A 26999-nucleotide genomic window follows, 5' to 3' on the forward strand; every position below is an offset into this window, starting at 1 on the left:
GATTTCTGTTAAGGTCTAGACTCTCAGTTTAAGGCACTGAGAAGAACATCTACCACGTAGCTCCCATCCACATGGGACTAAAGAGAATGGTATTCTCCTGGCGCTGAAAACCTCAGGGGGATAAAATTTCCTCAGAATTAGGAACCATGAGCTGGCCTCACTGGGATTTATAGCCCAAATTTTTATTACGTGGGTAATCAAAAAAAGCTCCAAGCCCTGGCTTCTGTCTAAAGTAGCACTACACTAGTAGTGTCATGGTCACCAGGTGCCTGGAAGGAAGTATATTCATCAAAGGCATGAAATAGTTGAATAATTTTCTAAAGAAAGATCAGCTTCCATAATAACAATAATGAAAAATAAATTACGAGGCACATGAGTGAGAATTCACAGAAAAAAAAATAGGAGAAAGAGACCCACAAAAAATTAAATATTAGAATTGTAATACAAAGACTATAAAAACTATTTTTAGTATGTTTAAAGCAATAAAAGACCAGTGTGAAAATACTCACAGGAATTATCAAACTATAAATATTTACCACAAAGACTTGAAAAAGTACCAAGTAAAATTTCTAGTACTTAATTTTTGAATTGAAATATAAAACTAGCAGATTAGATACAGCTGTAAAGAGAATTAGTAATAGACAAGATAGGAAATAAAAAGTAATCTAGAATGAGGCCCAAGGAGACAAAGGTATACAAAATATGAGAGAGCTTATGAAATTTGGAAAAAAGAGTGAGAAAGTCTAACAAATATGTAATTAGTGCCTCAGGATTAGGCAGAATAGGACATGGAAATTAAAGAGATGATAACTAAGGTTTTCCGACAACTGAAAAAGGCATCAATCCCCTATTCAAAAAGCCCAACAAATCCCAAGAAAGGTGACTGAAGACATTCACACCTAGGGTGTAATGGTGAAAATGGAGAACACTGAAGACAAAGTTCTTTTATAAAAATAAGTAGGAGGCAAAAGAAGACATTTTCAAAGAAGCAAAACTTAGACTAACAGTTGACAGGAAGAGTAGAAGTTAAAAGACACTAAAATCAACATGCTAGAAGAAAATTGTAAACTCCAAGTTACCCAGCAAAAATATGTTTTAAGAAACAAACAAAAACTAAGAGTTTTCCCACAGATAGTCCCTAACTAAAGCAAAGTCTATAGGATGAACTTCGGGAAAAAATAAAATGATTCCCAAAAGGAAATATGAGAAATAAAAAGACAAAAAAGCATAGCCCAGCTTATATGACTCAGTGGTTGAGTATCAACCCATGAACCAGGAGGCCACAGTTCAATGCAAGGTCAGGGCACATGACCAGGTTGTGGGCTCCATCCCCAGTAGGGGGTGTGCAGGAGGCAGCCAATCAATGATCCTCTCTCATCATTGAAGTTTCTATCCCTCTCCCCTTCCTCTTCCTGAAATCAGTAAAACCATATTTTTAAAAAAGTAAAAGAAAAACACAAATAAAAATTAAATATACAGAGTGTCCCCTGAAAATGTATACACACTTTGAAAAATTATAAAGGCAGTGTTTAGTAAACTGCATTTTATTTTCAAAATGTAATAGAATCTACATTCTGTGTATACATTTTTTGGGGGACATCCTGTATATAATAATGATGTCCTAAAGTGTTAAAAAAGGTACTTTAGTTCAGTTGGTTGGGTATTATTCTTTGCACTGAAGGGTTGCTGGTTTGATTCCTGGTTGGGGCACATGTTTGAGTTGCAGGCTTAATCCCCAGTGGGGGGTGGGGGGGAGGCAGCCAATGGATGTTTCACTCTGACATTGATGTTTCTCTCTCCCTTCCTCTCTAACAATCAGTTTAAAAATTTTTAAAAATACATTAATAATATAACAATCAAGAAGGAGGAATAAAAAGTGTTATAGTATTTCAAGGTCTTCATATTTTTCAGAAAAAGAGTAAGAGCTAATAAATGTTGCAATCTCTATAGTAACCACTAAAAGAACAGAAACAGAATATGTAACCTAAAAACTATTAAAAGGGGAAATTGGAATAAGAAAACAGTCAAAAAGCAAGAAAGAAAGTAGAGAAAAAGAAGCAAGTTAAATTGGAGATGCCTATTAGATACAAAAGAGAAATAAGTAGGCAGTTGAATAAACAGGTTTGAAGTTCAGGGAAGAAGTCCCATGTAGAGATATAAATTTGGAAGTCATCAATATAAAGGTGGGATTTCAATCCATGAGATTAGATGAGATCACTCTGGAAGTGAGTGCAGAATGCTCTGGGGCACCCAACCCTTGCGGTGGTTCTCAACCTTCCTAATGCCGCGGCCTTTTAATACAGTTCCTCATGTTGTGGTGACCCCCAACCATAAAATTATTTTCGTTGCGACTTCCTAACTGTAATTTTGCTACTGTTATGAATCGTAGTGTAAATATCTGATATGCTATATGTGTTTTCTGATGGTCGCGACCCACAGGTTGAGAACCGCTGCCTTAGAGGTAAGGAGATAAGGAAGAACAATTAATTGTGATTTTTAAAAGATACAAATGGTGCTATGAACTTGGCTATAATAAAAGTACTCAAAAATTAAATATGCAACATTTATCAAAACTGATGACATATAAGGTCACAAAAAGAAAATCTTGATAATATTCTAAGACACAGAAATATTCTAAGACCATTTATGACTATATAACAGTACTTTTCAACTTTTTACATCTCATGACACACATAAACTAATTACTAAAATTCTGTGGCCCAGCAAAAAAATATACTGCCCTCCCAAAAAGGGATACTTTTAATTTATTCACAGTGGATGGCTCTTGTTGTGTCGGCTGTTGTCATGTTTTTATTCGACAATCTGGGAAAGGGGTCAATAGCCCTGACTAAATAGTCAGTATTGCATGTTTTGAAAAGTCTTGTGGCTCACTGTTTTAAAATTGCTATCATAGCAATGAAAAAGGCATTCACAACAAAAGAAGAGCCAAAAAGAATAGAATGAACCATTTTGAAATTTTATAAAACTCTACAAAATAACTCAGAAAAAATAAAAATGCAGAATTAAGGCCTATTAGGAGAAAAAGATTAAGAGAACACTATAAAAATCTATAGATATAGCCAAAACAGTACTCAGAGGGAAATGTATGGTTTCAGATGGGTAACTAGAATAATGAGCAGGAAGGGGGATGGTCTTTGAGATGGGAATTCACTGTTGTCCCAGGTTCTTCCTTTTGTACCAGCACCTGTCTCACAGGTTTCGCTTTCCTGTGGCAGGTAGCCAAACCTGAGTTTTTCGGTTGCACTAACACATTCTATGAGGCCCATATTACCCTGATTCCAAAGCCAGACAAACGCACCATAGGAAAACTACAGACCAATATACGTTTTGAATATTATGGTGAAATCTTCAATGAAATACTAGCAAATCAATTCCAAAAGTACATTAAAACAAGTATGTATCATGATGAAGAGGAATCTATGCCAAGAATGCAAGGACTGTTCTACACAAGAAAATCACTTAATGATAGAATCACTAATAGAATTAAGGGGGAAAGAAACCACATGATCATTTCAATTGATGCAGAAAAAGCATTCCATAAATTCAACAATCTTTCGTGCTAGAACCATTTAAGCTAGGCACATAGAAGGAACATAATAAAGGTTAGACAAGGAAAACATCAGTTAGCATCACACTCTGTGTAAAAGTCCAAAAGCTTTCCCTCTGAGATAAAAAAGAAGACAAGAATGCCCTAGGTACTTCTATTCAACCTAGTACTAGAAATTCTAGCCTAGTACTAGAATTAGTTCTGTTAGAACTAATAAAAGAATTCAGCATTGTTGAAGTATATAAAATCAACACACACACTCAGTTGCATTTGTATACACTAATAATTAACAATATGAAAAGGAAACTATGAAAATAATTTTTTCTACAATAACATAAGAATAAAATTCTTAGGAATTAACATAACCAAAAAGGTAAAAGATCTGTACAATGAAAACTATAAAGCATTATTGAAAGAAATTAGAGAAGACATAAATAAATGGAAAGACACCCCACGTTTGTGGATTATAAGACTTAATATTCTTAAGTGATCTATAGATTTAATGCAATCTTCATCAAAATCCCAATGATATCTTATGCAATAGCAAAATCCATCCTACAATTCATTTGGAAATTCAAGGGAACCCAAACAGCATAAACAATCTTGAAAAAGAAGCAGCTAGAGAAGTCATACTTCCTGGTTTCAAAATTTACTACAAAACTACAGTAATCAAAACAGTGTGGTATTGGCATAAAGACATATGTATATACAGACCTTGGATTGGAAAATGGATTCATAGAAATGGTACCAAGAGCCACAAATGCAAAACTATAAAATTGGACTTCATCAAAATTAAAAAATAATGTGCATAAAAGAACTAAATTTTTAGCCCAGCCAGTGTGCTTCTCTTTCAATTTTTTTAAAAAAATATATTTTATTGATTTTTTACAGAGAGGAAGGGAGAGGAATAGAGAGTTAGAAACATCGATGAGAGAGAAACATCGATCAGCTGCCTTCTGCACACTCCCTACTGGGGATGTGCCCGCAACCACGGTACATGCCCTTGACTGGAATCGAACCTGGAACCCTTGAGTCCACAGGCTGATGCTCAATCCACTGAGCCAAACTGGTCAGGGCTCTTTCAATTTTTTTGTTACTCTATCCCTCTCTCTTCCTCTCTCTCTAAAAATCAATAAAAGCATGAAAAAAAGAGAACATTTTAAGAAAGTGAAAAGAAATCCTACAGAATGGGAGAAAATATTTATGAACCAGTTCTATGATAAAGGTCTAGTAGCATCCAGAATATATAATGAACTTAATAAACAAAATAACAGCCCAATTCAAAAAGGCATTTCCAGTCAGAGAAAGATAAGTGTCACATGATCTTATTCATGTGGAATCTAATGAACCAAATAAACTGATGATCAAAAACAGACCCAGAGTCATAGAAGCATGAACAGACTGTTGAACCTCAGAGGGAAGCAGGGGAAGGTGGGTGGCAAGAGATCAACCAATGAACTTGTATGCATATATGTATAACCTGTGGACACAGATAATGGGGTGGGGAAGGCCTGGGGGCGGGGAGGACGGGAGAGGGCTGGAAGAGGTAATTGGAAGAAAAAGCAGGACCTATGCAATACTTACAAAAATAACGATTAAAATAAAAACAACAACAACAAGAAAACAAAAAGGGCATTTCTCCAAAGGTACACAAATGGCCAACATGAAAAGATGCACATTATCAGTCATGAAGGGAATGCAAATCAAAACCACAATGAGATACCACTGCACACCCTAGGATGGCAACAACAATAACAACAACAACAACAGAAATAACAAGTGTTGGTGAGGATATATTAAAATGGTTCAGCTGCTATGGTAAACAGATTGGGGGTTTGTCAAAAAACTAAACATAGAATTACCATATGCTCTAGCAATTCTACTTGGGTAAATACTCAGAGGAACTTAAAACAGATTCTCAACAAATACATGTACATACATGTTCATTATAGCACTATTCACAGTATCCAAAAGGAAGAATCAGAACAAATATTTATCAATTGAAGAATGGATAAACAAATTTTTGTATATACATAGAATGGAACATTTTTCAGCCATAAAAAGACTGGTACATGCTACAATGTAGCATAAATATAATATTTCAATGTGGATGAACATTGAAACATGCTAAGTGAAAGAAGTCAGAAACAAGAGGTCACATATTGTATAATTTCATTTAAAAGAAATAACCAAAATAGGTAAATCCACAAAGACAGAATGAAGATGGGTGGATGCTACGGGCTGATGGGGACAGGGATGGGGAATAGGGAGCAAATACTTAAAAGGGTACAGCGTTTCCTTTTGGGTGATGAAATGTTTTAGAGCTACACAGAGATGATGGTTGTACAACACTACCAATGAATGTACTAAATTGTTCACTTAAAAAAATGTTTTTATTGATTTTAGAGAAAGGAAGGAGAGGGGGAGACAGAAACATCAACAGCGAGAGTCATCTATCTGCTGCCTCCTACACGCCGCCCCCTGCCTCGCCCCCCCCCACTGGGGATTGAGCCCGTAACCTGGGCATGTGCCCTGACCCAGAATTGAACCCTGACCTCCTGATTCATGGGTCATCGTTTAACTACTGAGCCACCACTGGCCAGGCTGACTTGTTCACTTTTAAAGGTTAATTTTATGTTACATGAATTTCACCTCAATTTTAAAAAATTACTTTAAAACAATTGGGATAACACTAGAAAAGCTAAAATGAAAAAAAGACATATAATACCAAGTGTCGATAAGGATATGGAGCAACAGGAACTTAAACTGGTGATGTAATGGATGTGTAAATTTATTATAATTACTTGGAAAAACTGGTCATATATATTAGAGCTGAACCATATGCATATGCTAGCACAATGCCTAATATGTGCTCAATAAATGTTTATTGACTGAACTAATGAAGTACCCACTATTTTTGTAGACACTGTGCTAACACACTGGATGTAAAAATGAAAAGACATGGTTCTCTCTTTTAGTAAATAGACATATAAATTTTAATATAATATATTTATATTGTGGGGTGGATAATGTATTGGTTTTAGAGTCAGAGAGACCATTTGAGTCCTGGCTCCACAATTTACTAGTTAACTATAATTAAGGCAAGTATCATTTCTAAAATTTCTTTCTTTTCTACTCTCACTCCACAGTTGCAGTGTATTGATGCTAGAGTCATCTTCATAAAACAGAGTACCATCACTCTAAAGATTCCCAATGACATGTAATATAAAATCTAAATTTCTTAGCCTGACATTAAAATCCTTCTACATTTTATCTACCTGTCTTTCATGTTATACTATCACCATGTTCTAGACACAATGGTCTACCATTATATCTTGAACATGCTTCTGAAATGTCTTATTTTGTCTCATTGCTCAACATGTCTTTCTTTCAAGAATTCACTCTGAGTATGTTTAGGTCATGAGAAGTCATTTTTCATGGTATATTGATAAAGGGTCTTCTACATGTAATTTAACTTAATATATAGATTAAGCATGGGACAGAATAAACTGATCACATTTATGAGAGTAGTCTGATATACATGACAAAGTAATAAATTGGCAATCAGGAACACACTTTGGCCTCATGGGCATTTTATTTAGGTAGAGTAAGTTATTTTCTCAATAATAACCGTATTGTTGTATCAGAACATCTTTTCTTAAGACTTTAAGAAATCACTAGAAAACTACTTTTCTGGTCCAGCAACTTAGATCGAATCCATTATTAAAATAAATTAGCCTTGCCCCTGTGATTCCTAGTTGAGAATTTGGTGAGATTCTCCAGTAACTTTAATATGATGAAAATAAGATTGTCCTTTGAAAAATAAACACATGAAGGATAAGAACATGTAATGGGCATTGAGTGATGTAGTGAAGTAAATTAGTGGGATCAGTTTAATTCAACAACCGAGTTCAATTAACATTTACCCTATAGACAGACACTGCAGTGGATATAAAGATAAAAGGGATGTGAACTCAACCATCAGGTGGTTTATAAGGGAGTAGAGGAGCCATATGTATAAGTGACCAGTAACCCGCAACCTGGGCATGTGCCCTTGACTGGGATAGAACCCGGGTCCCTTCAGACTGCAGGCCGAGGCTCTATCCACTGAGCCAAACAGCTAGGGCTCCATTGATATTTTAGAGAGAGTGGAAGAGAGAGGAAAAGACAGAGAGAAATATTGATGTGAGAGAAAACATCGATGGGTTGCCTCCTGGATGAGCCCCGACCAGGGCTCAGGGCCGGATGGAGCCTGCAACCAAGGTACGTGCCCTTGACTGGAATCAAACCCAGGACCCTTTGGTACACAGGCCGATGCTCTATTCACTAAGCCAAACCAGCTAGGGGTATTTCAGTTTTTTTCTAAAAATATTTTTAATATTATTAAAAAGACCGAATACAAGGAAAATAATACAAAACACAAAAATCCTATACTCCAGAACACAGAAAAACTCTTACATTATAAAAGGAAGATCAGAAACAAATGTAGATTTTAAAAAATTCTCTCTCCATAGGTATACCTAGATTTAAAATATCAAAATTTTACTTTGGGAAACCATTTAGTACACTATGATTCATCTTTTCTATGATGACCTTCTCTTTGCAAAATAAAATCTAATTTATTTAATTATCTGTTTTATATAACACCCTAATCCTACTAATAAGGCAGAAGTGGTTCATTGAGAGATACTGGAAAAACAGGAAATAGTACTCAGCTAATCAGCAATATGATGTCTGACTAGAACAAGTAGCATGTTAGTTGTCAGGAAGTGGAAAGCATTCTCAGCTTTCAAAGCAACATTGATGCGATAAGATTCAAGGCAAAGAGAGCAGGTGGTATGGTAGCAGTTTTAATTACATGATGCCCAGGCTTAACAAAAAACCCACTTTAAAGACTTAATCATTAATATTATCTTGGAATTCTTTCAATTAATTGTGAACTGTTTTCATTGTAGGAAGTTTCTATAAAGAAAACAAATTCAAAACTAAAAAGTTAAATAGCCATCACAAGATAAATGGTTGTGAAAATATTTTCTCAAGCTATCTATGAAATATTCATTGAAAGACATTATGAAACGAAAGATGGTGTTAGAAAATATTAGTCAATAAAATAAAATTTGCCGATTAATCATTAAGAAAAATTCTTTCAGAAAATTATCTAATTAAAATTAAACTAGTATTTATTGAAGGGCTTTGATGTGTCTTTCACTTTATTTTATTTAATTCTTATGGTATTCTTTGTCTATTCATATACATTCTTGAATATATGCAAACATATATAAATCTCATGTACATATTTTAGTCCACACAAAGGTACAGCTTCTGATTTTGTTCTTTCTCTTTCTCTTAGTTTATAAATCTGAGTCGAGACTGTGATTATTTTCTCTTTTCCCACTCAGAGAAACTTCTATAACACTGGAGGTCACTAAGAATTTAATACAGCAGGATACGAAAACTGCCTATATTGTTTACTTTTTACAGCTTAAAAGAAATGTGTCCTAATTCAAAACAATCCAGTGCTTATTGAAGCCAGTAAATTCCTTTTGAGTGTGAAGAGAAAAGGGTGGATAAAGAAAATCTAAGTAAAGGGAAGAGTTGAACTAAAAACCAAAATAGTTTTGAGGGGAGAGAGTTCCTTAAATTGGGAAAAGTAGATAGGTCTGTGGATGTTCTGGTGCTTGGTGCAGCACAACGGGAGGTAAAAGGGCTTTGGAAAGAAATGATTCCATATTTGTTCTTGGAGGCAAGCTTGGGAGTGGGAGTGGCAGCAAGAGGAAGGGCAGCTGCCAGTGTGTCTCTTGCTATGTCAGTCTGCAGACACCACACTGGCCTGAGAGCAGGAAGACAAGCAAGTGAGACTCGCTTCAAAAGGAATTCGAGGGCACTCTCAGAAAATCAGCAAAGCAGCAACTCCAGACTGAGTGTCTTTTTGAAGAGATTGTTGGGAAAGGGACCATGCCCCAAAGAATGACCAACAATAGACTCCTCACAGACTCTGCAGAGAAGGGCTTAATGTCAGAAATTTGTTTGAAAAAATTAAGAGATTTGATATTTTTTGTACACAAATGATATCATACCTCTAAAAGAATCTCACTAAAATATAACTTAACATTTGTAAAAAGTGATTTTAATAGACTTAAAATAGGACTTTAATAAAGCAAGAATACCAAACAAATAGTGAACAAATATCTTAAGTTTTTGAGCTCTCAAATCACTGGCCCTTTTTGTCATGATGACCAAGACATTCCTGAAATGCACGTTTAATAGCACCAGATAAAAATTCATTAATCAGGGTGACTTCTCTGCTATCCATTCAGAAGCAATGTTTAGAAAGAGTTTTCCTTTTATCCCTGAAGCTTTACTTATGTGATAAAAATATTGAATACAAAAGGTTAACTCAGCAAAATACATGAGTTTCTAATAGGCAAACTTCTAATTTACCTTCTGAAAACGGCTGATATTTGAAATCTAATATTATCATAATCAAATTATTTATGGAAATATAAAGATGTTTCAGAAAGTATATGTAAAATAATGTGACTTAAAGGTAAGTTAAAGAATGATAAAATATTCAGTGGCAAGCTGAATAGTTAATTGCTGGGTAACAGATCGAGACCTCTCGCTGGAGACTTCAGCTGTTACCAGCTAACTACATTAAAAAGCTTTGTAAAAGAAAATCCTGTTCTTAACAATAAAACAGATCAACCTAGACCAGTGGTTCTCAACCTTGATGGCACATTAGAATCACCTGGGAATTTTTTTAAAATCCTGATTTCTGGGCCTCACCCTCCGGAAATTCTGTTTCTTTGTTACTAATGTGGCCTCACCCCATAACAAAGAAACAGAATTTCCCGAGGATGAGGCCCAGAAATCAGGATTTTAAAAAGATTCTCAGGTGATTCTAATGTGCAGCCAAGGTTGAGAACCACTGACCTAGGCAGTTGTAGGGAATTAAAGATCTGCCAACAAAAATGTCTTTCCGGTACTCCAATGCACCCATGGCTCATTTCTTTGGGTTCTGTTGTTAAACATGGAATGGAATAATTTTGATTGATTTAAAGTCATCTTGCCAGATATGTATCAAGAAGGTAAGATATTAAATGACTATAAAATAACATAACAGATGACTTAATAACATAGACAAACTGATAAAAAGAAGCAGGAAGCAGGCTGGTACTTATATCTACTAATTCCCTAAATACCAAGAGCTAAATAATCTGTATACTACAGTGGATCTTGGAGACAGATGAAGGCTAGTTGAATCAGAGTTTTAGTAAAAGGTAAAGGAACTGAACTGTCCTCAAAACAGTGGTGTGCTGGAGTCCATTAATACCTGCTCATGAGAGTCAATGGCTAAACTTTCAGAAATGTTGAGTCAGTTGTTAAACATAGCCATCATTAAAAATTAAGTTTTATAAGCTTATAATTATGACAAAAGGTAATACTCAAAGCTCTTCACTTCCTAACTATCCCCTTTGGGGATATTCACATTTATTGTACCTACATGGTGCACATATATAATGGCATTTTACTATTAAACATCTTTTCCAAACTCCATTTTCAGTGAATTCATATTCATAATTTCAAATCAGCCATGATGGGTGTAATTGCCACTGAAATTGGCAAATACTACAAATTGAGGCATTTCCTTCAACCAAAGAATCAATTTTAAAAAATTTACAAACACACCACTCCCACTGTGTATTCTAAAATTTTGATAAAGAGGGCTTTATGATGAATTTAAAATAAGTAACTGGAAGAATTACTCCCTGAATGAACCATTGTTGTCATATAGGGAATACTACCTTAAATGGAACTAAATTATAAATTAGATCAAGTCTGGGATACAACACAATATAAATAAATGACCATTTTTATTTCATAAAGAAGGATATACCATCCGTCTTTAATTTTTTTTAATAAATCTTTATTGTTCAGATTATTAGTTGTTCCTCTCCCCCCCCCCCACCCCCCCATAGCTCCCCTTCACCCGGTTCCCACTCCACCCCATGCCCTTTCCCCCACACTGTCCTTGTCCATAGGTGTAAGATTTTTGCCCAATCTCTTCCTATACCCTCCACACCCCCTTCCCCCCCCCCCCAGACTGTCAGTCCACTCCCTTTCTATGCCCCTGATTCTATTCTATTCACCAGTTTATTCTGTTCCTCAGATTTTTTATTCACTTGATTTTTAGATTCACTTGTTGATAGATATGTATTTGTTGTCACTTTGTTGTTTATAATTTTTATCTTTACCTTTTTCTTCCTCTTCTTAGAAAATACCCTTCAGCATTTCATATAATACTGGTTTGGTGGTGATGAACTCTTTTAGCTTTTTCTTGTCTGTGAAGCTCTCTATTTGACCTTCAATTCTGAATGATAGCTTTGCTGGGTAGAGTAATCTTGGTTGCAGGATCTTGCGATTCATCACTTTGTATATTTCTTGCCACTCCCTTCAGGCCTGCATAGTTTCTGTAGAGAAATCAGCTGACAGTCGTATGGGTACTCCTTTGTAGGTAGGTAACTGTTTTTCTCTTGCTGCTTTTAAGATTCTCTCTTTGTCTTTTTCCCTTAGCATTTTAATTATGATGTGTCTTGGTGTGGTCCTCTTTAGATTCCTCTTGTTTGGGGTTCTCTGCGCTTCCTGGACTTGTAAGTCTATCTTGCACTATCTTCATATTTTTGGATTCTTTTTTCCTTTTGCTTTTCCGGTTGGGTGTTTTTTGCTTTTTAGAATTTCAAATCTCTGACTTGATTCTTGGGATCCTCTAGTCTGCTGTGGGATCTCTGCATATTATTCTTTATTTCAGTTAATGTATGCTTAATTTCTGATTGGTCCTTTATCATATCCTTGAGGGTTTCCCTAAATTTCTTGGAGGTTTCTAGAAGATTCTTGAGTAACCTTATAACCATGGTTGTGTACTCTATATCCAGTATTTTGCTTTCATCTATTTCTCTCATTCGTGACTTGTTTCTTTGTCTCTGCATTTTGGCTGCTTCCCTGTGTCTGTTTCTATGTACTGGGTAGCTGCTAAGTCTCCTTGAGTTGATAGATTGGCCTTGTGTGGTTTGTTTCCTATAGGGCCCAGTAGCTCAGCCTCCTGTCACCTGAGGTAGATACTCTGGGTGCACCCCTTTGTGGGATGTTTTCAGAGTCTTGTTGTAGTTAACCCTTGATTGTTGTTGGTATCAATGGGAGGAATTGACCTCCAGGCCAATTGGCTGTGAAAACCAGCTGTGTCTACACTGGAAGATCTGTTGCACAGGAGACATCCTTATGGGGCAGGACTTGCTTCAGTAGGGCTTTAGTGCTCACTTAGTCTGCCCTTTGAGTGTGTCTCTTATGGATGTGAAGAGTTGTAATCTGTTATCATCTCCAAGGAGGTGCAAGGTCAGCCACTGTCTACAGCCACCCAGCAGGAGCTACAGATTCCTCCTCTTTGTATGGGGTTTGGAGAGGCCCAGCAGTGAAGTAAGGCCGCTGCTGCTGCTGCTGCTGCTGCCAGGTAGTGGGCCTTCTTTTGTAATCTCTGGGGCTCTCTGACCCAGCTGCAGTTTGTTTTAGGCAAAAGGACAGGCCATTCATATGCAAAATCCCATGTTCACAGCTTGGGTGGGGTTGTAAATTGGGTGGGATGGGGTCTCTGGGAATCACCAGAGCAGAGCAAACAGCAATGGCTTCCCTGAACCGGAGAAGTCCCTGGTTCTCCGTGTCGTGCGCAACCGTGCAGGAACAATGATTACTGCGAGCACCTCTAAGAGAAGGATTAGAGAATCTATTTGAATAAATAATGACAGAAAACTTCCCTGATATGGGGAAGAAAAAAGTCGCACAAGTACAGAGAGTTCCAAGCAAGATGAATTCCAAAAGACCCACACCAAGACACATCATAATTACAATGGCAAATGTTAATGACAAAGAGAGAATCATAAAGGGAGAGAGAGAGAGAGAGAGAGAGAGAGAGAGAGAGAGAGAGAGAGAGAGAAAGAGAGAGATACCTACAAAGAATCCCCCATCAGATTGGGGGGGGGGGAGGTAAGTGATCAACTGAAGGACTTGTATGCATGCATATAAGCATAAACAATGGATGCAAGATACTGGGGGGGGGGGGTGTGTAGGGGAGGCCGGGGGTAGGTTAATGGGGGAAAAAAGGAGACATATGTACAACTATTTATAATACTTTAAACAATAAAATAATATTAAAAAAATAAAATAACCCCCCAAAGAGAATAAAATCTACTATATACAAATAGAAGGCAATAACAGAAAGATATCTTGAAAATACCTATCTATGAGGAAACTGAAGATGAGTCAAGAAAACAAAGTCACAAGGGAAATTAGGCTGTTCTGAACTGAAAGAAAACAAAAACATGATTATCAAAAATTGTGGAAACATCTAAAATATAATATAAATATATAAAACTCTAGATTCAGAGAAAATTTACAGCATTATCACTTAGAAAAGAAGGAAGCTTTTAAATCATGACCTAAACTTCCACCTTAAGAAACTAGAAAATGAATAGCAAATTAAACCCTTAATAAGTAGGTGATAAGAAAAAATTAATAGGAGAAATCAATAAAATATAAAATTGAAAAACAATACAGTAAATCAATAAAACCAAAAGCTCATACTTAAATCAGTTAAATGGAGTACATCTATTGATACTGACAAGAAATAAAACAGAAGACACAAATCGTCAATATTAAAAATGAAAGAGGAGACATCACTACAGATATTAATATGATAATAAAGGAATATTATAATCAACTTAACCCATTCAACAACTCAGATGAAATATACTCCAACCTCTTCAAAGATATAAATTACCAATGCTACCTTAAGAAAACACAGGTGAAATTCTACACAAATGCTTGTAGAAAAAAAAAAAAAGAGTAGGAAACACTTCCAAATGCATTTTGTGAGGCCACCACTATCTGATGGAAAAAATATTTTAAAAAACAAACAAAATTATGGACCTATCCCTCATAAGCATAGAGATAATTTTAAAGAAAATATGTACATCAAATTCACAACATATAAAAATGATAATACCTAATGACTAACTGGGGTTTATCCCCAGAATGCAATGCTAGTTTAGCATTTTTAAATCAATCCATTAAATTCAGTATATTAACAGATAAAAGAAAAAAAGACCATATTATCACCCTCTTAGAGGCAGGAAAAAAATAGACTAAATTCAACACCCATTCATAAAAATATTCTCATAAAACTAGATTTAGAAGGGACTTTTCTCATCTTGATGAAGAGGACCTGCTAAAAGGCTTGGGCTAACAGCATTTTTAGTGGCAAAAGACTGAATACTTTCCAAGATCAAGAAGGGGATAAGGAAGTTTTATCTGATCACTAAAATAAACACTGGATTTGAGGTTGTGTCCAATCAAAAGGCAACAAAAAGACATATCAGGTTTCCAAATTGGACAGAAAGAAATAAAACTGTCTTTATTTGCAGGCAATATAGTCATCCCTGTATAAAATCCCAAGGAGTCTACACAAAGATAAAATAAAATAAAAAATTTAAAAAAGCTACTAGGACTAATAAGTGAGTTTGGTAAAGTTGCAGGATAAAAAGAAACCAATACAAAAATCAATTGTATTGCCACATACTCATAAAGAACCATAAGAAATTGAAATTAAAAATACAAATGCAGAATATTAGCAAATATACAACTACTTATATATAAATCTGACAAAAGATGTTACTAAGAAAAATTAGAGAATACTTAAATAAAATGAAATCTATACCATGTTCATGGATAAAAAGACTCAACATTTTAAAAATGTCAATTCTCCTCAAATTTATTTACAGATTCAATTCAATTCCCGTAAAAATTCCAGCAGAATATTTTGTAAAGATTGAGTTGATTTTAAATTTTATATATAAATATAAAGAAATTAGAGTAGTCAATAAAATTTTGAAAAGAAGAACAAAGTTGGAGGATTTACACGTTCTGATTTCTAGACTTATTTATAGCTTATTAGCAAGACAATTTATATTAGTGTAAATAGAGATATATTGATTAATAGAACAGAATAGAGAACCCAGTATTAAACCAATACATATATGGTCAATTAATTTTCAACAAAGGCAGCATGGCCATGCAATGGGTAAAGGATAAGCTTTAAAGAAATAGTGATGGAACATTGGATGTTAAAAAAATATATAAATCTCAACCTTACTGCACACTATATACAAAATTAGCTTGAACTCAATCACAAATCTAAATATATGATGGAAAACTATACAAACTTCTAGGTAAAAATGTAGGAGAAACTTAGTGACTTTGGATTTGGCAAAGATTCTTAATTAGGCCATAAAAAGAACTTAGCATAAAAGAAAAAACTTCATAAAATGAAAATTGAAATTTTAAACTTTTGCTCTTCAATGAACACTATCACTTAATAAAAAGCAAGTCATAACTGGGAGGACATATTTGCAAAACATATAGGTGACAAAGGACTTGCATCTAAAATACATAAAGAACTTTAAACTCAATAACACAAACATGGGAATAGATGGCCACCAGTCAAGATGGGAGAGTAGATAAACTCTGTGCTCACCTCTTCTATGGCCACATCAAAATTAAAACTAAATTATAGAACAACCATCATGGAGAACCACCTGAAGACTGGCTGAACAGGATTCCTATAACTGAGGATATAAAGAAGAAGCCACAATTAGACTGGTAGGAAGGGCAGATATCAAATACAGAAGAGTCACCCAGACAGTGTGGTGGAGTTCCCTCTTAAGGAGAGAGGGGTTGCAGCCCCACATGAGGCTCCCCAAACTGGGGCATCAGTGCTGGGAAGAGGATTTCACATAACATCAGGCTGTGAAAACTAGTAAGGATTGTGTACCAGAGAAATAAGGGCTATGGGAGATCAAGGTACTGCAGAACTTAGAGAGACAGCACACAGACTCATTCACTTGCTCAAAGCTCCAACACATGGGCAACTTAAAAAGCACCAGGAGCATATGGGAAGGGACTAAACTGACTAACCTCAGGGCGAGGCCTGGAGGGGCAGGGGTTGAGACAACTATCTCCAGAAATGGAAGTGCTGGCAGACATTCCATTGCTGAACTTTTATTCCATCTAGACTATAGGTGCAGACAGGTGCTAGTCAATAATAAAAAAAAAAAAACTCCCAACAAACAAAAGCCTTGGACCAGATGGCTTCCTAGGTAAATTTTAACAAACATTAAAAGAATAATTAATACCTATCCTTCTTAAACTATTCTCAAAATTGAAGAGGGAAGGCTCCCAAACTCATTTTACAAAGCCAGAATTACCCTGATACCAAAACCAGACACTACACAAAAGAAATTATAGGCCAGCCCTAACCGGTTTGGCTCAGTGGATAGAGTGTCGGCCTGCGGACTCAAGGGTCCCATGTTCAATTCCGGCCAAGGGCATGTACCTTGGTAGCAGGCACATCCCCAGTAGGGAGTGTGCAGGAGGCAGCTGATCGATGTTTCTCTCTCATCGATGTTTCTAACTCTCTATTCCTATTCCTTCCTCTCTGTAAAAAATCAATAAAATATATTAAAAAAAATTAAGAAAATTATAGGCCAATATCCCTGATGAATACAGATGTAAAAATACTCAACAAAATATTAGCAATCTGAATTCAGCAACACATTAAAAAGATCATACACCATGATCAAATGGGTTTTATTTCTGAGGTAACATTGATTCAATATCTGTAAGTCAATTAACATGACACAGCACATAAAATAAAGGATGAAAGTCACATGATCATATCAAAGAATGCAGAAAAAGCATTTGACAAAATCCATCATCCATTGTTGCTAAAAACTCTCAGCAAAGTGGGGATATAAGGGACATACCTCAAATCATAAAGGCCCTATATGGTTAACAATACGCTCAAGAGTGAAAAGCTGAAAGCTTTTCTTTAAGATTAGGAATAAGACAAGGATGTCCACTTTCACCAATTCCAATCAACATAATATTGGAAATCCTAGACAGAGCAAACAATAAAACTGGAAAAAGACATCCAAATTGGGAAGTAAGAAGTAAAACTATACATTTTTTTACAGATGACATGACACAGAAAACCCTAAAGGTTCCATCAAAAAGAAATATTAGAACTAATAAATGAATTCAGTAAAATAGCAGAACACAAAATATTCAGAAACTGGTTGCATCTTTATACATCAACTAGAGGCCCAGTGCACGAAATTCGTGCATGGGTAGAGTCCCTAGGTCTGGCTGGGGCCTTCCTTCCCCAGCTGCCGGCCGGGGCCTTCCTTTGTTCTGCGCCACCCCCTGGTGATCAGCGCACGTCATAGCGAGTCGTCGAACTCCTGGTAGGTCCAACTCCAGAAAGGACAATTTGCATATTAGCCTTTTATTATATAGGATAACAAACTACTAAAAGAGAAATTAAAAACAATCCCATTTACAATTGCATAAAAAAATACCTAGCCTGGCTGGTGTGGCTCAATGGTTGAGCATCAACCTATGAATCAGGAGGTCATGGTTTGATTTCTGGTCAGAGCACAAGCCTGCGTTGTGGGCTCAATCTCCAGTAGGGGGCATGAAGGAAGTAGCCGATGAGTGATTCTGTCTCATCATTGATGTTTCTATCTCTCCCTTCCTGTCTCTGAAATCAATTAAAACTATATTTTAAAAAATACCTAGGAAAAAATTTAACCAACAAGGTAAAAGCCCTGTAATCAGAAAAGTACAAAAGATATTGAAGTTACAAATAAATTAAAGAATATGCTTTATTCAGATAAGAAGAATTAACATTGTTAAATGTTCACACTACCCAAAACAATCTACAGATTCAGAGCAATTCCTATTAAAATACCAATGAACAAATAATTATAAAATTTCTAAAAATCAAACAAACAAACAAACAAACGCCCACAAAAGACTGCTAATAGCCAAAGCAATCTTGACAAAAAAGAACAAAGTTGGAGGTATCACACTACCTAATATCAAACTACAAGGCTCTAGTAATCAAAACAGCATGGTACTAGCATCAAAACAGACACATAGATCAATGAAAGAGGACAGCCCAGAAATACACCCACACCTATATGGTCAACTAATCTATGAAAAAGGATGCAAGAATATACAATGAGGTAAAGACTATCTCTTTAAAACTCTGTGACATAGTTTTTAGCAATATGTTTTTGGATATGTCTCCCTGGACAAGGGAAAAAAAGAAAAAATAAACAAATGGGACTAAATTGAATTTAAAAGTTTTTTAACAGAAAATGAAACCATCAACAAAACAAAAAGACAACCTACTGAATGGGAGAAGATATTCACCAATGATACCCACTAAGGAATATTAAAAGTATATAAAGAACTCATAAAACTTAACACCAAAAATACAATCTGATTAAAAAATGGGCAGAGGACCCAATCAGATATTTCTGTAGAGTCCAACAGACATAAGAAAAAAATGCTCAATATCACTAATTATAAGGGAAATACAAGATAAAACTATAATGAGATATCACCTCACACCTATAAGAATGGCTATCATCAATAAATCAACAAACAAGTGTTGACAAGGATGTGGAAAAAGGGAATCCTCTGGTACTTTTGAGGGATTGCAAATTGGTGCAGCCACTATAGAAAATGGTGGCTAAAATTAAAAACAGAACTATCATATGACCCAGCAATCCCACTTGAGGGTAATTATTTGAAGAAAACAAAAACACAACTGGAAAAGATACATGCACCCCCATGTTCATTACAGCATTATCTACAGCACTTAAGCTTAGGAAACAACCTAAATGTACATCAATGGATGAATGGCCAAAGAAACTGTGGTATACCTATACAGTGGAATATTACTTGGCCACAAAAAAGAAAGAAACCTTATCATCTGTCACAACATGGATGGTCCTAAAGGGTATTATACTATGTAGAATAAGTTAGAGAAAGACAAATACTATATGATCTCACAAATGACCTCACATTTTTTAAACTATATTTTATTTATTTTTTACAGAGAGGAAAGGTGAGGGATAGTTAGAAATATCGATGAGAGAGAAACATTGACCAGCTGCCTCGTGCACACTGCCCCCTGGGGATGTGCCTGCAACCCAGGTACATACCCTTGACTGGAATCAAACCTGGGACCCTTCAGTCCTTAGGCCGACGCTCTATCCACTGAGCCAAACCGGTCAGGGCTGACCTCAGATTTTTAGTGGAATCTAAAAAAAAAAGTCTAAGCTCACAGATAAAGCAAACATATTGCTGCTAATCAGAGGTGGGGTGTGGGGGTGGGTGAACTGACTGAAGGGGATCAAAAGGAACAAACTTACAGTTATAAAATATACATGTCATGGAGATGTAATGTACAGCGTGGTAATAATACTGTATGGCATAGTTAAAAGTTGCTAGCAAAGTAAATCTTAAAGGTTCTTATTACACACACATTTTTTGTAACTATGTATGGTGACTATGTATGTCAGTTAGACTTATTATGGTGAAAAAGTTCAGTAAGTAATTTTAATGATTAAATATAAAAAATTTATAGATGGCTTGGCTGGCGTGGTTCAGTGGTTGAGCATTGGCCCATGAACCAGGAGGTCACAGTTCTATTCTCAGACAGGGAACATGCCTGGGTTGCAGGCTTGATCTCCAGTAGGGGGCATGCAGGAGGCAGTCGATTGATATTTCTCTCATCGATGTTTCTATATATCTATCCCTCTCCCTTCCTCTCTCTAAAATTAATAAAAATGTATTTTAAAATATTATTAAAAATTTATAGATGAAGCTTTTTTTTTGAGATTGAAAAAGAAACAAGGATGCCTATCATCACTCCTACTCTACATGTATTAGAGATTCTTAGCACAAAAGAAAAAACACGCACATAATATTCAGAGAAACTATTAGAATTTTAAAAAATTTAGCAAGATTGTTAGATACAAAAATCAACTGTATTTCTATATACCAAGTATAGTAGAAAGTGAAATTTAACTAAGATAATCATACACAAAACCATCTAAAACCACTAAATACCCAGAAATAAACCCAAGAAAAAATGTGTAATATGTACACATAATAAGCTGCAATATGTTAATTTTTTAAAAAAGATTTAAATAAATGGATTTACTCATGGGTTTTAGAGTCAATGCTGTATGAATGCCAATTCTTTCAAAATTTATCTATATGCTCAATGTAATTCAAAGTGAAAATGGCACCTGAATAATTTGTGGAAAATGATGTTACTTTAAAAATTTATACAAAAATATGAAGTGGCAATCTTATAGAAGGAAAATAAAGCTGGAAAATTACTGTACCAGATATCTATAATAAAGGCACAGTAGTGAAAATTGTATGGTATCAGCAGAAGGATGGACAAGTAGATTAGTGGAACAAAATGAAAAGTCTGGCAATAGAAACATATGGTAATGGACACTTTTATGAAAACACAGACATATTTGTAGAGCTGTAGGATGCAGTCTTTTTATTAATTGGTATTGGGTAAATTGGTATGAAAATATTTTGGAAGAAAATTAAACTTGATCATTACTTTACACCCAACACAAAAACTCCAGGGATAACTGATCTTAAATGTAAAAAGTAGAGTATTAAAACTTCTAGGAGGATTTGAAAATATCTTTATTTTAAAATATATTTTTATTGATTTTAGAGAGGAAGGGATAGGGGAGAGAGAGAAAGAGAGACACATCAATGATGAGACAGAATCATTGATTGGCTGCCTCCTGCACGCCCCTTACTGGGAATTGAGCCCACCACCCGGGCATGTGCCCCTTACCGGAATAAAACCCGGGACCCTTCAGTCTGCAAACTGACGCTCTATCAACTGAGCCAAACCAGCTAGGGCAGTGGTTCTCAACCTTCCTAATGCTGCGACCCTTTAATACAGTTCTTCATGTTGGGGTGACCCCCAACCATAAAATCATTTTCGTTGCTACTTCCTAACTGTAATTTTGCTACTGTTATGAATCGTAATGTAAATATCTGATATGCAGGATGTATTTAGGCGACCCCTGTGAAAGAGTCATTTGACCCCCAAAGGGGTCGTGACCCACAGGTTGAGAACCACTGAGCTAGGGTGAAAATATCCACACTAATAAAAGATAAACATGCAAATCGACCATACCTTCACTACGCCTTAAGCCATGTTCACCAGCCAATCAGAACGACTATATGCAAATTAACCCAACCAAGATGGCGGCCGGCAGCCATGGAGCTGGAGCAAGCAGGAGGCTTGGTTGCCCCAATGATGGAGGAAGCCAAGCTTCCCTGCTTGCCGGGGTGAGCTCTGAGCTCCACTCAAAGCAACAAAGTTTCAATTATAGAAGATAAATAAACCCAAGATACCTGCTTTCAGCCAGCCATGGCCACAGAGTTAGAGTGAGCAGGAGGCTTCCCTCCCGCCCATCCTGGCTGGCTCTGAGCTCCTCTGAAGGCTACAAAGTTTCAATTATAGAAGGTAAATAAATCCCAGAATAAAAAGAAAAAAGAAAAAAAAGAGGCTGGGAGCTTCTGTCACCTGGGGGCTTGGCCAGTCTGAAAATGGCCCTCAGCCCCTCATCCAGACTGGCCAGGCACCCCAGTGGGGACCCACCACCCTAAAGGGGGTGTGACCAGCCTGCAAACAGCCATCAGCCCCTCACCCAGGCTGGCCAGGCAACCCAGTGGGGACCCCCACCCTGAAGGGGGTGTGACCAGCTGCAAACAGCCATGAGCCCCTCACCCAGGCTGGCCAAGCACCCCAGCGGGACCCCCACCCTGATCGGGGCACCCTTCAGGGCAAACCAGCCGGCCGCCACCCGTGCACCAGGCCTCTGTCCTATATAATAAAAGGGTAATATGCAAACTGACCCTAACAGCAGAAGGACTGGGAATGACTGGTCACTATGTCACACACTGACCACCAGGAGGCAGACAATCAATGCAGGAGCTGCCCCCTGGTGGTCAGTGTGCTCCCACAGGGGGAGCTCTGCTCAGCCACAAGCCAGGCTGACAGCTGCCAGTACAGCGGTGGTGGTGGGAGCCTCTCCAGCCTACTCAGCAGCGCTAAGGATGTCTGACTGCAGCTTAGGCCTGCTCCCCGCTGGCAAGTGGACATCCCCTGAGGGCTCCTGGGCTGCCAGAAGGATTTCTGACTGCCAGCTTGGGCCTGATCCCCTCAGGGAGCGGGCCTAAACCAGCAGGTGGACTTCCTCTGAGGGGTCCCAGACTGCAAGAGGGCATATCCGGGCTGAGGGAACCCCTGAGTGCACAAATTTTTGTGCACCGGGCCTCTAGTCTTTATTATGAGATAGGAAAGTATTTCTTAAACACAACACAAAAAACACCAAATAAAGAAAAAGAAAAGATTGATTATTAAAATTAGTAATTCTGATCATCAAAAGATACCATGAAGAGAGTAAAAAGGCAAGCCAGAAGGAGGAAATATATGCAAGACTCATTTCTGAAATATAAAAAGAACTCGTAAAAAATCAGTGTGTAAAAACACAGGCAACCTAGTACAAAAAGACTTGAAAAGGCTCTTTGTATAGGAGGATATCAGTGTTTAATAAATTCAATCTTATTAATCAAGGAATATGCAAACTGAAACATAATTAGATATCACTACATAACTTACCATAATGTTTAAAATATAAAAGACTTGACCAAGTATTGGCAAGAATGTAGAGTAACTAGAAATTTCATATCATGCTGCTTATGTAGAAATTGATACAAACATTATAAAAAAACTCATTTAGAACTATTTACTGAACTTGACCCTGCAACCTAACTCCCAAAATAGAAAGTTACATTTTTTATAAAACGTACTAGAAGTATAATAATATTCACAAGAAAATTATTCATATCGCCAAAAACTAGAAACAATGCAAATCTCCAACAAAAAAATAATTTGTGCTGTATATATTTCTAAATGGTCTATTATATAGCAATACAAATGAATAACTCGCTGCTATACACAGTAATGAATGAGTCTCACAAATATTTTATTAAATAGAGGAAAGTAGATGGAAGATTACATATGGGATGTATTCTGGATGGAATGTTTGTGTTCCCCTCAATTCATAACTCCCATTGTGATATGCCCTTATAAGTGAAATAAGTGACCTTATAAAAGAGACCTCAGAGAGTTCTCTCACCTTTTCTGCCATATAAGGACAGAGCAAGAAGACTACTGTCTATGAATTAGGAAAAGCACCCTCTCCAGACACCAAAGCTGCTGATGCCTTGATCTTGGACTTTTCAATCTTCAGAACTATGAGAAATAAATGTTTGTTCTTTAAGCTACCCAGTCTATTACATTTTTGTTATAGCAGTCTGAAATGATGAAGGATGATTCCATTTATAAACTTCAAACAATAGGAAAAACTAATCTATGATGTCAGAAGTCAGGAAAATAGATATCTAGTTGGAAGAAAAGAAAAGTAGTGAATCAAACTGTGACCTCCTGGCTCATGGGCCAAAGGAGGAAGCATGAGTAAGGCTTCTGTGTATTGGAAATGTCTCCTCCCTTCATCCCTCCTTCTGTCCCTCTCTCTCTTTTTTAATTGGGGCGACATCCTATATAATAAAAGCCTAATATGCTAAGTGTCCGGTCGTCCATTCAACCAATCAAAGCATAATATGCTAATGATATGCTAAGGCCGCTCAACCGCTCGCTATGACGTGCACTGACCACCAGAGAGCAGACAGTCGACCAGTTGCTATGATGTCCACTGACCGCCAGGGGGAAGATGCTCCTACTGGTAGGTTTGCTGGGGTCTGGCTGATCGGGAATGAGGGAGACTGGCTGGACATGCCTTGGAGCCTTCCCCAACTGGCCAACATCCCTTGTCCCTCCCTGGCCCCGATTGTGCACCGGTGGGGTCCCTCGGCCTGGCCTGCGCCCTTGCAATCCGGGACCCCTCAGGGGATGTCAGAGAGCCGGTTTCAGCCTGATCCTGCAGGCCAGGCTGAGGGACCCCACTGTTGCATGAATTCGTGCACCGGGCCTCTAGTTGGTTAATAAAATTATATAGGTTTGCAGTGTACAATTTTATGATACATCATCTGCATAAGGCATTGTGTGTTTACCACTGAAAGTCAAATCTCCTTCTGTCACCATATATTTGACCCTACTTAAAATTTTCAACACCCCTTCCCCCCCAAACCTTTTTCCCTTTGGTAAGCACTTTACTGATGTCTGTGTCTATGTGTTTTTATTTGTCTTGTTTGTTCATTTGTTCCCTTCAGTTTTATAAGTGAAATCATGATTCTTGAGTTGTTCTGTCTGACTTATTTTGCTTAGCATGCTTAGCATAATATTCTCAAGTTCCATCCATGTTGTGGCAAATGGCACTATTTCATCTTTTCTTATAGCTGAGTAGTATTCTATTGCATATATGTACCACATCCTCTTTATTCAATCATCAATCAAAATATACTTTGGTTGTTTCTATGTCTTGGCCACTGTGAATAATAGCAATGCTCTATTTCTTGATCTGGGCAATGGTTAACTTGGTTCTCTAGTGATAGATGACTGAGCTCACTGAGATATGTAGCTGTATATCTATATTTAGTGTACTTGTCTGCACATATTTGACACAAAATAAAATTTCAAAAGCGTATTTACCTGTTTTTTCTGTGTTCTGTTCCTGTTTTCCAGCCAATCATCCATTTGTTCCTCAATTTCTTCTATAGAAGTTCCATGATCATATGATTGAATATATGCAGTTTCCAAAGGCGTATACACAGGAAATTCAGGTTTTGGTTTTTTTACTTTAACTTTCTTTTGCTCTAACAAATGTTTAAAAGAACAAAAATAATTTTTAACATTTTATTCATAGACCATATCTTGAAAGAACACCTATTTTTCATGAAACTATTTAGCTATAGGTTTTAGTGTGCATTTTCTACTGCACATACATTGTTTTTTGTTTTTTTTTTAAATATATTTTTTATTAAGATATTACATATGTATCCTTGTCCCCACGTTACCCTCTACCCCCCTCACATACATTGTTTTAAAATAAAATTTAGAGGCCCTAGTTGGGTAGCTCAGTTGATCAGAGCATCATCCTGATACCCCAAGGTGTGGGTTTGATTCCCAGTCAGGGCACAAACAAAAAGCAACCAATGAATGCATAAATAAGTGAAACAACAAATTGATGTTTCTCTCTCTCAAATCAATAAATAAAAATCAAAACAAAAAAATCCTCAGAGATGCTAATGGTGAGATGATGATGATATAATCATCATATCAATTTGTATACATCTTTAGTTTTCAAAGTACTTTCCATATGATTTCAGTTATATGTGGAATCTGAAGGATAAAATAAATGAACAAACAAAATAGAAACAGACTTATAGATACAGAGAACAGACTGATGAATGCCATAAGGAAGGGCCATTAGGGGGTTGGGTGAAAAAGGTGAAGGGATTAAGAAGTACTAATTGGTAGTTATGATAGGGATGTAAAGTAAAGCATAGGGAATATAGTCAATAATGCTGTAATAACTATGCATGGTGCCAGGTGGGTACTTGAAATATTGGTGGAACACTTTGTGAAGTATATGATTATATAACTGCTATGCTGTAAACCAGAAACTAATACAAAATAACATTGAATGTAAACTATAATTTAAAAATAAAATTTTTAAAAACTGGGGAAAAAGTACTTTACTAGTACATGAAACATTTCATTTCTGGCACAACTGAAAAAGCCTGGTCATTAGTGTTTTAAACCTATGTTTACCACCTAATAGTTAAATATTGGGCAAATAACTATTTGATCAAGTGTCATTTTCTGATCTGTAAAAGATAGGTAAATCTAACCTCATAAGTTTGATGTGAAAAAAAATTATCCCCTATCAAAATACCTGGCACAAAATGGTATACATTTATCTTTTCAATATTTTACAAAGGCAAAATTAATCTGGCAGCATCAGGGGTAGTTATCAGTAGCTAGTTATCAACTGGCCTCTTCATTAAATCCCATTTTTATTATAGAGTTAACATTGAGAAGCAACTCCATTCTTAATTACTATTGTCAAAATCACACAGCCTTAAAACCATATCTTTACCATCCTGTGTGTGTGTGTGTGTGTGTGTGTGTGTTTGCATGTACTATAACTTAATAAAATTTATGGGCATAGGAATAGACAAAATCCTGGATGAGAATAGAGAACCTATAAATATTTAAATTCAGTGGGAAATGGATTTAATAAATGATGCTGGCACAACTAAATATCCATTTGAAAAAATAACAACTGGGACACATACATTAGTAAATCCCAGGTGGATAGGTGATTTGATTTAATACCAAAACAATAAAATCTTACAATGAGAAATCTAAAAATCTACCTGTACTATTTAAAGAAAGAGGAAATATTAACTAGGAACCCAGTTGCTATAAAAAAGATAAAAGATAGAATAACAAATCAAG

At 36.4% G+C, this 26999-nt stretch overlaps 1 protein-coding gene across 1 annotated transcript in view; it reads right to left on the minus strand.

Moving 5' to 3' along the window:
• Nucleotides 1–26999, minus strand: part of DNAJC1 (DnaJ heat shock protein family (Hsp40) member C1) — a 213014-nt gene that overhangs the window by 67925 nt on the left and 118090 nt on the right. The window contains exon 8 of the mRNA XM_081103978.1: nucleotides 25188–25351. Coding sequence (XP_080960104.1) covers nucleotides 25188–25351 — 164 coding nt within the window. The remainder of the gene's footprint in view (nucleotides 1–25187; nucleotides 25352–26999) is intronic.

Source organism: Myotis nattereri, assembly GCF_964212035.1.
Source record: "Myotis nattereri genome assembly, chromosome: 1".
Lineage (NCBI taxonomy): Eukaryota > Metazoa > Chordata > Mammalia > Chiroptera > Vespertilionidae > Myotis > Myotis nattereri.